This window comes from Uloborus diversus, chromosome 4 (genome assembly GCF_026930045.1).
Source record: "Uloborus diversus isolate 005 chromosome 4, Udiv.v.3.1, whole genome shotgun sequence".
In the NCBI taxonomy this organism is placed as follows: Eukaryota; Metazoa; Arthropoda; class Arachnida; order Araneae; family Uloboridae; genus Uloborus; species Uloborus diversus.
In genome coordinates this window covers 100,227,391-100,242,086 of record NC_072734.1, presented here as the reverse complement: position 1 = coordinate 100,242,086, position 14,696 = coordinate 100,227,391, and the positions used below count along the sequence as shown (strand labels likewise).

At 33.4% G+C, this 14,696-nt stretch overlaps 1 protein-coding gene across 1 annotated transcript in view; it reads left to right on the top strand.

Annotated features, from left to right (window-relative positions):
- Positions 1–14,696, top strand: part of LOC129220731 (putative ammonium transporter 3) — a 90,593-nt gene that overhangs the window by 51,676 nt on the left and 24,221 nt on the right. Inside the window, exon 5 of the mRNA XM_054855160.1 lies at positions 10,591–10,662. Within this exon, the coding sequence (XP_054711135.1) occupies positions 10,591–10,662 (72 nt within the window). The remainder of the gene's footprint in view (positions 1–10,590; positions 10,663–14,696) is intronic.

Genomic DNA, 14,696 nt, shown 5'->3' with positions numbered 1-14,696 from the left:
TATAGTCACTTTCATAGGCCCGTCATTTATGGGGACAGGGGGTCAATTGACGCCCCCCCCCCTTCCGTCTTGATTTTTGAACATTCATGTTTTTACACATGACTGGCCGTCGTTTTACTTGGTTTTCTGTAAAAAATTTATCGAGTACAGACTCTTTGCCATATTTGGAAAAAAAATGAAATAACGGGCCTGCAGCCCCCCCCCCCCCCCCCATCAAAAAAAAAAAGACAAGTAATTGTTGAAAAAAGAGGCAAATAAAATATGTCAAGCAAATTTTTATTTATGTAAAAATGCAAACAAACAACTTCTTAAAAAAGGTAAAACAAATCATTGCAGATTAAACTCCCCATGGTGTCCGATTAAACCCCCATAATGGGGGTTTTCCTTCAAAAAATCTAATTTTTGTCGGATATTTTCCAAATTTGGCACAGAGGTTCGTTATTGGAGGCTCGGGAATTCACACAAGGTCGTTTATGTCTCTCTATGTGAGGGGGGGGGGGGCAGACAATCCCGCATTGAGGGTTCTCCGTATTAAAAAAAGTTTTTGTCCGATTTGTCCGATCTTTTTAAAATTTGCCACAGAGGTTTTTAGATGCTCTAGAATCACGCAGGGTAGTTTTCATCACTTTATAAAGAGGGGGGGGGGGGGGGGGGTCCTTGAAAAAATCTAGTTTTTGTCGAATTTTTCCAAAATTTGGCACAGAGGTTCTTTGATGCCAGGGGATTCACGTAGGGTAGTTTTCATCCCTCTTTGGGGGGGGGGGGGAGGCAACCCCTATGGTAGTTTTCCTACAAAAAAATCCAGTTTTTGTTGGATCTTTCCGAATTTGGCACAGAGTTTCGTTATTTGATGCTCAGGAATTCTCATAGGCTGGTTTTTGTTCCACTATGAGGGGCAACCCCCATACGGGGGGGGGGGGGGGTTCTTATGAAAAAACAGTTTTTATCACATCTTTTCCAAATTTGGAACAGAGGTCCTATGATGCTCGGAAATTCACACATGGTAGTTTTCAACCCTCCATGATGGGGGGGGGGGAGCAACCCCGCATTGGGGGTTCTCCTTATATAAAAAAAAGTTTTTGTCCGATCTTTTCTAAATTTGCCACTGAGGTTCTTTGATACTCAGGAATTCACGGAGGTTAGCTTTCGTCACTCTATGGGGGGGGGGCAACCCCGATGGGGGTTTTCCTTGAAAAAAATTCATTTTTTGTCGGATCTTTCTAAAATTTGGCATAGAGGTTCGTTCATTGATGCTCAGGAATTCTCATAAAGTAGTTTTCGAACGCCGCTATGTGAGACAACCACCAAATGGGGGGTTTTCTTATAAAAAAACCAGTTTTATCAGGACTTTTCCAAAATTGTCACAGATGTCCTTTGACGCTCGGAAATTCCCGTTTTCGTCCCGCTATAGAGTGGGAAATCATGTGTGTGTCGGGGGGGGGGGGGGGCTTATAAGAACCCAGTTTTCGTCTGATCTGTTCCAAATTTGGTACATTTGTCTTTTGATGCTTGGGAATTCCCATATTGTAGTTTTCGTACCGCTATGTGTGCCAAACCCCACAGGAGTTTTCCTTATAAAAATCCAGTTTTCGTCGAATCTTTTCCAGATTCGGTCCAGATGTCCTTTGATGCTGGAAATCCACATAGGATAGTTTCCCATGGGGTAGTATTCATATGGGGTACTACCCCATGTGATTAAATTAACCTATGTGCGAAATTAGAAAAAGATTTGACAAAAGCCTGGATTTTTGTAAGGAAAATTCCACTAATGAGGGGGGGGGGGTGCCCCTAAAGCGGGAAGAATATTTCAAACTGTTTGGACTACATCGCGATGTAAGGATGGCGATGCATCACGATGTAGAAATTCCTACATCGCCCTGTCCTACTGGGAATATAAAAGTGCTACTTCCTCAGCAGACATTGGGTTCTGGAAAAATAAATCATGTGTCACTTTTATGCACAGTTACATCAATATATGCTCGGGAGAAATTTGCTGGGGATTTTCTTCTTCATTGCATTGCATGAAAAAATTCCAGAAAAAAAAAGAAAAGATTTTTATTCAATTTATACCACAAATTTCAAAGAAAAAGTACAATAAAATGGACAACTTTAAGTTAGTATATCTTTGTTCTAAAATTAGATACAGTTAGTAAAATTAGATTATCTTAAGAAAAAGGTTACCTTTTTCTTTTTCCAATCAATTATTTGTTTTATTAATTTTGCTTGTATGTAGAATGTTTATTTGGCCAAATTTATTGTAACGGATTCGGTGCGACTTCCACTTTCTTGAAATGAAGACACAGTTCTTGATAAAAACACAGGAAATTTATTTACACTATGTACAGGAAAGATCTTCAACAACTGCTAAATTATTCATCAGCAATTAAGCAATTATCACACAACACCGTAAACTCAACGTTTACACACGTATTTACTTCCAAATACGAAAACAACACAGCGAAATGCCTTGCTATAAACAGAGCAAAAATTTTCTCAGTTCGAAATATCAATCCAAACTAATTGTTTATCCATCGCTAACGGCTTTTATAAACATCCAAGAATTTTCTACAACATTCTTTCTGCTTCGAGAAATGCGTAGACCGTTATCAAATTTTATCAATAAAAATAAAAAGAATAGGGGGTTGTATACTTTAGCCATATGTTAAGGGGTTGTATATTCATTACGGGAAATTATTTACAGGTTACGTTACTACAATAATTACTATTTACAGGATTTGTAACATTATGTTTAATACAGGAACTTTATTACTGCATGCATTTCATACTTCATACTTTGAAAAAAATTCTCTGCCAAAATTGCAAAAGGTATTTGAAAATATGAATCTTAAAAAAATGCAGATGTGAAATAAATCTTTTGGTAAAATTAATTTGGTGTAATGTTTGTTAAATAATTATAAAATATACCTTTGTTTTTTACCCCTAAGTTTTTATCATTATTTCCAAACATGTGTAACATTAAATCAATGTATAATATACGAACACTCTGAATATTGCTATAATTATGGAAAACATCTTCGTCTGTCTTGGTTCTGATTATCTCCATGATGTTGGATCCATCCTAAAAGAGTTTTAAAAAGAAAATATATGTATAATAAGTAAATGTGTAAGTCCATGGGTGTATACCCTCATGCACATTGATCTTTTTTCTATTTCGAGGCAAGTTTTACGATTAAATGCAGCAGCTTATTTCTGAAATAAAGCATTTTTCCACAATTTCTTTCAAAACTGTTCCCCTTTAGTTAAAAAGCTACGATTCTCTTGTGACTTTAAGGAGCATCTGATTTCATTTTCATATTTTTCAAAATATGATTATTTCGACGGTGACAGCTATTTTTCCAAGCAGATTGCAAGAGTGAGTAATTTTTACAGCGGATGGGCAAAATTTTTATTTATTCAGACAGACAATGATTTCTCAGTTGGTATCTGAAATTAATTTCTGAATAGCGTTCTGGAATTAGAGTTTCTTCAATTTATCGACAATCAGCATTACTTAGCCATTAAACTAGTTAATTCCTTTGCATATCAAGTCGTGAATTTTCTTTTTTTTTTTTTTTTCGAGCTATAAAAAAAATCAAGGGTGCGACAATTGTTGATCTGTGATTTTTTTTTTTTTAATTTATTTTTTATTTCAGCCGACAGCCAAAATACACCGTTTTCTCCCGACTTTCGTTTTCAGATTTGCAGTTTTCTTGACGAATGTTTTCTGAAGTACTCTCTCCACCACAAATTAGTTCTATTAAGATAGTAACAAATTAAGTAGTACTGAAACTGATGTGATTATGATTTATTTTTACTTTTTTCAGAAATTTTATTGTGTTATGTTATCAATAAGCAACATTTACTTACCGAGCCTTACCTCCTTAAACCACTACCAAATTAGAGTCAAAAACCAAGGGCTCCAACACTCGATTGATTGATAGCATAGTACCTTGAAATCTTTAAAAAATATTCAAACAAAATCATAAAAGCGTCAGAATTAATCACTGGTACAAAAATATTCAAACGTCGCTCTACTAGTTTGAGACGAGAGAGTATTACCAAGGAAGTATTACCTTTTCCCCAAGCATATTTGATTTCTAAAATATGTAATTTTCACGCAGTAAATAAAAAACACGCCAAGGGAGAAGAGTTGCCAAAGACAGGGGAAACCCAATAACATAGTGCTTTTCTTTGTTTGTGTCTTGAGAACTAATTGTCAGATATCGATGGATTTTCTTTTTTTTTTTTTTGATTATCCTTTCAATTTTTTAATTAAAGTATAGCTGTTCGGTTAAAATTTTAGATATTTTACTTTGCATCCAGCAAAAATCACAACTGTAATTTACATTTGGATTGATTGGTAGTTCATCTATAAAATGCATCTTAGTCTGGTTTCATGTAGACCCGGATTTTTCATTTTTAGTTGACAATACCTTGAAACGTGAAATATGGCAATAAAATTAATGCTGCATTAATTTTAGCCGTAGAAACTATGTATAATAGAAAAACTCATAATTATCACAAATCATGTAACACAAATTGACATAGAAAAACTTATAAATTTAGGGTATTAAGTGTGGAAATAAACAACAAAAAATGCTTATCATTATTATTTTCAAAACATGCTACTATATATGTATTTTTTTTATATAAATCGAGGTTAAACATTAAAATTCTATTTTCATTAATTTCTTTAATTTGCGGAAAAATTGAAAAAAAATATTGAAAATATTCTGCTGAAATATTAAGCACAAAGATAGAGTTCTTTACGGAAATTAATATCTTCTCTAACTTAAAATGATTTGTATTAAATTGATATTTACTTTACTTCATGTTTTATGCAAGTAAAAAAAAAGGCTCCACAAATAATGAACTTATTGCTAGAAACATCTGCCGTAGGGAAAGAGATTACATAAACAACACGGGGTAAGCATTTATAAGTCCTGTCTACGAGCAAAAAAAAAAGGGTATCATTTCGGATCCAAAAGCTGATATAAGCGATTTGCATTTATTTTTTATTGCATCAAGCGCTTTTTTTCTTCGAGTTTCACCGGTTTTATTCAAAGATTGCTAAACAATTATTTTAAAATATTTTCTACGAACACTTTTGTGTTATAAAGTTCTTGATACTTTTGATTAATAATTTCTTCAAAATCATACTTTATTTTGCTATTAAAATATTTCATGTAGTTTTGTAATATTGTTTACCCAGTCCAAAATATTAATTTTTACTAATGGGTAGAGATATATTTCATTGAAAATGATAAGCGTACGAACACTTTTAGGAGCAACTGTATAAATTATAACATTGAATTACATGTAGAGTGGAAGAAGAAAAAATATCAATACTTATTGGAGAATGGGTACATATTTGTTTAAGAATATAAAAATGCACAGTGAAAAAAATTTGAACTATTAAACTAAAAAATAAACTTTGTTTTCAGAATTATTTTTGTAAAATTCATGGAGAAGAATGAAAACACATAACCATGCAATATATTCAACGTTGAAATTAAAAGCTTCAAAGTTCTATGCCTTTTATAAAAGCGCTGTATTTATCATCTGCGTTAGTTTAGCTACGGTGGATTTTTTTTTTTTTTTTTTGTAAGTTTAAATTTGTACAAATTCTGTGGTCATGTTTGACATTTTTTTTAACGAAATAAAGGAAGTACGTTTTTGGAAACTAATGTCAATAAACCAATATTTCCTTTTGCAAATAAAAAAACAACGCTAATTAAGCCTAACGTGGAGGTGACTCAAAGTTAGTTCAAAAAACACACAGAGTTCTAAACCTAATCGAACGGTTCGTTTTCAATTTTAATGTGTTTTAAACACAACTATAAACACATCACCAAACAAAAATATAACAATAAATAAAAGAAAAAGCACATTGCACATACAAATTTTAATAAATACTAACCTTTTTTTATGAATCCTTTAGGATAATTTAACGAGCAAGTACAAGACTGAAACGAAAACTCCCAGAATGCACTGCAATATGACGAAATCGGGACGAAATAATTTCGTCAAAAAGTTGAGATTTCTGGTTTTGTCAAATAGCACGTGATTTGGTGACGAAAGGATCGTCGAAAATAACGAAATAGTGCTCGAGGATTGCCAAATCGTCAAAATTGAGCGTTTCATTTTTGACAGTGTGGTGATGCCCTGTTAGTGATGTTTTCATCTTCTGGAATAGAAAGAAGTCGGCTGAGCTAAATAGTGGCTGTAGGCGAGCTGTGGTAGCATAGACATACCATTATTGACCAGGAAGTCTGGGGGAATGAATCAGGTGTTTCCAGCATTTCTCAAGTTTTCAATGTTGATGCTGTGAATTGTCATTTTATCAAGTCCAACTACTTCTGCAATCGTTCTCACACTTAATCCGTGGTCCGAATTTAACACAACACGCACAAGTTCCACATTTGCGTACGTTCTGATGGTTGACCGACACCCTGCTTGAAATTCATCCTCGACGCTCTCCCATCTTTGAAACACTTGTGCCACCGGAACACATGCGCCTTTGACAGACAATTATCTCCGAACACTTGCTTACACATCTCTGAAGCCTCTGAGACCGATTTTCCGAATTCCACACAAAACTTAATCGCGTAACGCTGCTCAAATGTTATCTGCATTTTGGAGCTGGAATCGACGTTTGCAACAGAGGTCCACCATAACAACGATGCTGCCCGAACCAAGACTCCCAGGTGACTGCGGACCGGAGTGAGTCCCACCAGTACCCCCCACCACCGACCTAACTAGTTTCTGCGCACTTGAGAGGTACAGTCACATCAGGAAAAAATGATTCTCATTACTTTTTATACAGACCTTGTAAAAGAATTATCTATCGAGTTTTTCACATGAAAAAAAAATGTGTGTCGCGAAAACACACGATAGACTTTTGGCAGCAATCAAAAAGTGAAAGTATTTTAACTTTAAGAAAACCTTTACATGTCATTGTTTTTGGCAACAACTAAGAAACAACTATGTCACTTCCGTCACACAAAAAGGTTCTGGATCAGAATTTCAAAGCTCTCGCAGAGAAGTTTCTCACTTCAAAAAAAAAAAAAAAAAAAAAATGAAATTTCAAACTCTTTTAGTCTAATAAGTGACACTTTTTTAACAGATTTATATAGCGTCGCTAAAAATATCGCGTGACCACATGAAATATTTCCAGAATCGCACTGATGAAAATAAACGACGACAAGGTCATCGGGTGGAACTCCTGATCATAAGTTTGAGCTGCTGACAGTTTGGATTGCGGAATCATTTTACGTTCATAATGAGGAGAAAGTGGCAGATTCGCGCGAATTCTCGCTCCAGGTGAAAAAAAACATAGATTTTGTTGGGAAGACTATGGATACACAAACTTGGTTTGAAAAAGAAGAAACTAGTCAAAGTTTTCATGAAATTTTCGAGACAGTAATCATTTATTTATACATTTTCTTTTGTAGAGGTCTTTAATCTAGGTTTCCTGGAACTAATAAAGGCTTTTTGCAAAAGAATCAAGGAGCCAGAATTTCAATTAATTTTACAAGAAATCGAATTTTTTTAAGATGGTTTGCTTGCCAAATTAAACTCAAACAACTATCTCATGGACAAAATAAAGTTATTCCAGGCATAAAAATACCTCGCAATAAATAAAATATTGCAGAAAAGTCATTAGAATTTTGTTCCATAAATTTTTTATAACTTAAAATAGTGTTGCTTTTGTTCATGATTCTTCAAATATATTTTGTATAATCAAAAGAAAATCCATTAGTTATCTTTATTATTTTCTTTTTTAGAGAATGACCCATACGGGAATTAAATTTTTTCTTGGGTCACGTTAAAATTAAACTTGAAAGTAGAATTTTGGTGATTTCTTCTTCAACTAGGGAGGTTCGCTTGCTTCTCATTAACGCTTACCAATCCCCGAATATTGCCTCACAAACTTATTTAATTCGTCTGATAGGAAGAATTTAATTAAAGTACGCCTTATGAAAATCTTACTCAAAGAAACTACTCAAGAAAATCCTACTCAAAGAAAAAATAATTTGGTTTAAATACGTATAAAAAAAAGAAAAGAAAACGCTTGGAAAGATGCACATACGGGCTTCAAGCTAATTTTCTACCAACTATCAAGGATGTAGATGCTGTGAGGCAGACCCGACGAGAGGTCACATCATCCTAGTCAAAACTTGGGGCCCGTTTCGGAATCGGAGTACTATAACTTTTATACTTTTTATGGGGAAAAGGGGGCCAATCTAATTAGGAGCTTACTTTGGTTCTCGACGGCCCTGCTAAGAGGACTCCTAGGAAGAACAAAACGGCATGCATAGTGATTGAAAGTTTTTTTTTTTTTAATTCATGTCCCCTAAACACGTTTAGCAACATTTTGCCCTGAAGTTTAGTGCTTGAAATGAGCTTGCACTGATATATTTGCTAAATCAGAAACTCTTACAGCTCTAGTCAATTGTGAAAATTAGAACAAACTTCATCTTGTGCAGAAAAAAAGCTCTTTTGAATGACATGGAATGTTTAGGGGATCAAGAATTTTCTTTTTTGCCCTTTATAAGGCAATTTATATCAAATTTTAGCTTAAAATATTAATTCGAAATTGAGAAAAAAAAAAACATTCAGAGGTGCAAACCACTTAGTCCGAAGCAATTTTGTACCAAAGTTCAAAGCTGTAGGAGTTTTATAGGGTTTCCTAAACATCTCGAAACCACACACATATGCTAACAAACTTTTAACTGAACCTTTTTTCAACACGCTTTTATTAACTTCACCTGTATGTATGTATGTATCTTGTAACGGAATCTTGCAGCTCAAATTTTGCCCACTTCCTCCGATCGGATTCTTTTGAAATTTGGCACGCGACCTCAGACATGATGACAATGCAATATTCTATAATCAAATTAATTAATTAACTCTTTTAATTGTTAGTTTCCTCCAATTTTAATCAATATTTTGGCAGAAAACCAACAATGTGAAAAAGAAAAAAAAACATTAAAAAATGCTCGCAAAACTTATTTAAAAATATCAATAAAAACCTTTAATTTTTCTGCATCAGACAAAATTTGTTCCAATGTTCCAAGGTAATTAGAACATGAAATATGATTGTTTTTAATTAATTTCATGCCAAAATTTAGGTGAGCCTTCAATTGGAAATTCATTGCTGATCAGATCATTGTTGAACAAAACTTTTATTCAAATGAATCTCAAATTTTCAAAATAATATAAATATGATTTCCGCAAACATACATCGCTGACTCACAGTAGTTTCCCATCGGGATGCCCTTGTCTTAACTTTAAGATATTACCTCGCACTCGTTTTATAAATAATTTCGTCAATTCAACTTTTACGAAAAGAAGTAATTGCAATTTCGCCTGCGATAATTCTCCAACATAAGACTAAAAAACAGAAAAATAAAATAATAGTTTAAAAAACTAAAAAACTTGCTTTTGTAGCAAAATGAACTAAAAAGTGAAAAATAATCTTTGGACGATAGTAGTTGACCAATCATTTAATTTTAATGTAATACAAAAAAGCATGGGGGGCTTCTTATCAGAATCTTATCTTGAATTTCTTCCATTTGTTTTCCAATCAAAAATGTAAATAGACAGCACCCCACGCGTTTTTGTATTACAATAAAATTAAGTGATTGGTCTACTACTATCATCCAAAGATTATTTTTCACTTTTTAGTTCATTTTGCTACGAAAGCGTGTTTTTTTAGTTTTTTAAACTATTATTTTTTTAAACATTAGCGATACCATCAGGCTACTCATTGGGAATAAGTAATTTTAAATTAGGCAGAAATTATAAGTGTAATGAAAAAAAAAACCCTTATCTAAGCTGTTTAAACTCTTAACTATTTTGCATTTCTTTAAAGGTTTTATTTCCCGATCTATTTTTACTTACCACCAAAACTAAAACAACTGAAAAAGACTGCGGAATAAAAGCCCCCTCTTCCCGCCTTGCAGTTCTAGTAAATGGAAATCAAAAGATATTGAAGATATAAAGTGAAATATTTGACTTTCGTCGCGCGCGGGGTTTCTTAACAACCACTTTGCAAGTTTGCAATTTAAGAGAAAATAAAAAGCCTCGAGAGAAAATGCTTTGGCACATGTTACGAAAAGCGAAGCAATATCGAAGGATGTTAAAGGGTAGTAAAGATGCACGAAACTAATGAAAAATAATGTGGCCTTAAAGATACATTTCAGTACATTTGTTTCCTTTAAGTACGGATTTATTAGTTCAAATATCTTCTGAAAACTCGTCCTCAAAAAATAAATACATCCATATATATATATATATATATATATATATATATATATATATATATATATATATATATATCTATATATATATATATATGGCGTACCTAGCATAAGTGATTCTCATTGCGGTATTTATTTGTGGGGACACCCCCTCCCCGGGAGAATTTTAACATTTGTAGTCTTAAAAATGAATTTTAGCTTTATATTTTTCAAAAGCTTGCAATTTCACTCTAGGTGTTACCTCCAGACAGGTGACACCCGGGGTGGACCCCCTTCGTAGCAACGTCACTGTATATATATATTCCACAAAATACTTATATTGCAGGTGGGGTTGGCTCGGGTTCAACTGCGGCAGTACATTCGGAGTATCGGGACACAAGTGGAAGTATGCTGCAAGGTATTGTAAACATTTAGTTTTCTTCTACCTAGTTATTCAATCACACACGTACACAATAAATTTATGTTTTTGCCATGAAACTGTCAGTATTTACACAATAGTTTTAACTGTTTATTCCTTTTAATGTTTTAATGTGTAAATTGATATTGGGAATCACAATACGTTTTTTTAATTCTAAACTAACAAACGTATTTCTAAAACGGTTGGCTTTTTCTTGCAGAATAGTACGTAAAAGATAATAAATAAATGAATAATAATAATAATAATAAAACTTGATTTTGGTATTGAAAAACTCTCGATTAGCCATAAATACGTCAATTACATCAATACGTCAACAATAGAAGCCACCTTTTCCTCTTTCAAAACTAAACTAACGATAAATCTATTATGTTATCAATATATCATACACTGTAACAAATTTCGGAAACGTTTCTGGATATATCGGAAACGTTTCCGAAATAGTAGGAATCCTTCATCCAATAGCGAACTCCTCAATATTCAGAAAGCTTTTTGTTATTTCAAGATATCTAGAAGCGGAAGTGATGACGCAACGCTTCGAAACCTATTTCATCCTTCCAATACAGGCGCCAATGAGTCGGAAATAACGAGAACTTCTTTTTTTCTTATCTATGGTTGCTGCAGTCAGCAACTGTTCAGCATTGGATTGCTTGTTAGTTCATGTCTAGAGAGTAGTAAAATGTGTCGAAACTAATTTTACGCCTTTGCATTTTGGACTGCCTTTGATTTTTTAGACGATGTACGCAGCTATTAAGTTAGTTAATAACCATTTGCTTCTTTACAATTTCCAATGCGACCACAATTAGATATATATTGTGTGTTCAAGCGTGAATAGTTTCAACACCCGTGTTTATACTTGATGAAACGAAACCCTTTGGATTACTTATTCAGTTGTAATGGAGGTACTTAGATTTTCTTCCGCTCATGTTCACTTGTAAGTATTAATGAATATTTTAAAACATGTTGTTATATACATTTATATTTTTGTTGATTTGCATTTGATGAGGCTCCAATTGTAACTGTTTTTGGGTTTATTGAATTAATTTAAAGTTATCCTACATACCTATGTGCGCGGTGTACTATTTGTTGTAACCAACTGAAACTGATTAATTACGCAAAAGAAGTAAGATTTATATTCGAGAAGCAATCACAGAAAAGTTATTTCGAAATACTTGGATGTACATACATTTTGGTTCAAAAAGAAAAAAAATCAATTGTTTAATTCATTAGAAATATGGTAATGCAAATATTTTCTAGTATTGTAATATGCTTCACAAAAAATGTGTCGGTATAATTTATCTTTTTTTATTATAATTTATTCATTCATTAAAAAATATTTATACCATTATAAAATGACCATGTTATCTATTAGTAAGAACATAGTTATGAAATTAATTCATCTGCTTATTCATTATGTTAAATGTGGTTAACAATAAAAAAATTCCTTGACATTAGCTCCGAAAATAACATTTCCTTCGTGGATATACAAGTTTAATGTAGGACACTCAGGAGGAATGAGTCAGTGGCAAAAATGGAACAGCTGCATTTACATGCTGAAATAAAAAGTAATATTATTTCATGTCATCGTTTTAAAAGTGATCAGTTTTTAAATACTATGTTATTAATATGCAATGCACATATGGTGAGAAGACGAGGGGCGTTCACCACGCAGACTGTGCCATTGACATTTTCAAGAGGTTGCTTTTTTTAAAGTGGGGGCGCTTTATATCATTTTATGGGTGCACCATCACTCTTATGGTGTGGGGGGGGGGAACTCTCATATGTATGAAATGGAATAATCATGTAATAGAGTTCAATGTTTTAATAAATAAAATATATAATGCATTTTGCGCACACTCTAAATCAGTAACCTATTTTGATTAAGTATCTATATTTGTGATAAACTGGAAAAGGGCAAGAACAGAGGAATAAACCCGAATGGTTCCAGCAGGGGGACTTTGGTGTCATATTTAAATTCATCAATTTCTCTGTTGGTACTTTTCGGTACACTTTGTTCGTCAAAGAAATTGACTTGACGTGAACGAATTTCGGAACGCAAAGTGTAGGTAAGTTCTGTCAAATTTTATCCGAAAATAAAAGCTATCAAGTTTGATACAAGGTACGTTTTTAAGTTCTGCATTAAAAATACAATATGTTGATAATTTTGTCTTGAAAATATTGAGAGAAAAACTGAAGTTTAATATTGTTTAACAAACAATCCCACTTTTGAGAAAGTACTCCCCTTCCCTCCCCCGACGATTTTGTGATTATGAATGAAACTACTATATTATTTCATAAATTTTCAAAAATTTATAACTGTGCATATGTTATGCTGTTAACCATGTTATTTGTCATTAGAAATTCAGAAAAAAAAAATCCACGAATGATTCTAAAATTGCTTGTTTCATTGCTCTTAGATATGAAAGAATTGAAACTGATATGGCATGCAATACTGTAGATTATTTTTTAGAAAAAATCACGGAAAAAGGATTCCGAAATTTTCAGAAACGTTTTTGGAAATTGTTTTGAGAATTCCGAAATACTCGGAAACGTTTTCGAAACTTTTATGAACCACAGCTGCACAGAATACTCAGAAACATTTCTGGAAAGTACGGAAAGGGGATTCCGAAATACTCAGAAACGTTTCTGAAAATTACAGAAAGAGGATTCCAAAATACTCAGAAACATTTCTGGAAATTATAGAAAGAGGATTCCGAAATACTCAGACACGTTTCTGGACATTACAGAAAGAGGATTCCGAAATACTCAGACACGTTTCCGGACATTACAGAAAGAGAATTCCGAAATACTCAGAAACGTTTTTGAAAATTTCATGAACCGCAGCTGCACGATATACTCAGAAACGTTTCCGAATTTTTTTTTACAGTGTAGTGAACACAGTAGTCAACCTTTGATTGCAAAATATTTTACTTTCCAAAAACAAATTCAAAGTTTTTGTATAAATTTTAAACTTTTTACCGATAATCTTCATTTTGAGCTCTTTCTTGGGTAACACTCTCCACGAGTCAATTCTGCAAGCCAATTAAAAATTATTAATCTCTAGACATTTAGTTGATCTCGAGACAAATCGTATTAGAAGCAAAGCTCACCAGAAATATTCACCGTTCCACGTTACTTAAGGCTTAATGTTTTACTCAGACTTAAAATTTGCTTATTTCTTGATCCCTGAAAAATCCCCCTAGAGCTTTGAACGAATTCAGAATATCGTTTGGAGTTCAATTTAATACTCCGTCGGGAAATCCTGTGTACTTAGAAATATCTGCTTCAATCCCGGAGGACTGCAGCAATATTTTAAATTGATGTAATCCCCGCTTTGCAAAGGAAAGCATATTAAATAAAACTTAAGGAAAATAAACTAATAAAATGCTCCAATTTTGAATTTTTCTTGAAGGGAGGTGTCTTGATAGGTAGAACAAATTGTCTGATATTCATTAAGAATTTAAAAGGAAAAAAAAACAGTTGAGGGCATCAGTACACTTTCTGTAATTTAAAACTTCTGGAAAACGTCATTCCCCACTTCAAAAGCATTCCCAAACCCTTTTAAATATTCCTCTAAAAGTCCTCTAAAGCTCAACCCTTGCAGAGCAGCTCATGTTTCTCCTCCTTGCTTATTCTTCAACTAGTGGTACCCGCACGGCTTTGCCCGTAATAGAAAAATTAAAAGGTCTTTTGGTTCGCCTGTATATTTACAAATAATGTATGTTGAATTTTCTCGCCAATTGGCTTGTACCCATGTTACAATTCCACGTTATGATAATTTCGTAATTTACTCGTCCATCTTATGATAATTTTGTTCTTAAAATTGGAACAGAAAAAGAATTACATCGAATTTTCGAAAAATCGCTTCGAAATGCACACCCCCATGCTACAAACTAACTTTGTGCCAAATTTCATGAAAATCGGCCGAACGGTCTAGGCACTATGCGCGTCACAGAGATCCTGACAGACAGACAGAGATCCGGACAGAGAGATCCTGACAGACAGAGAGACTTTCA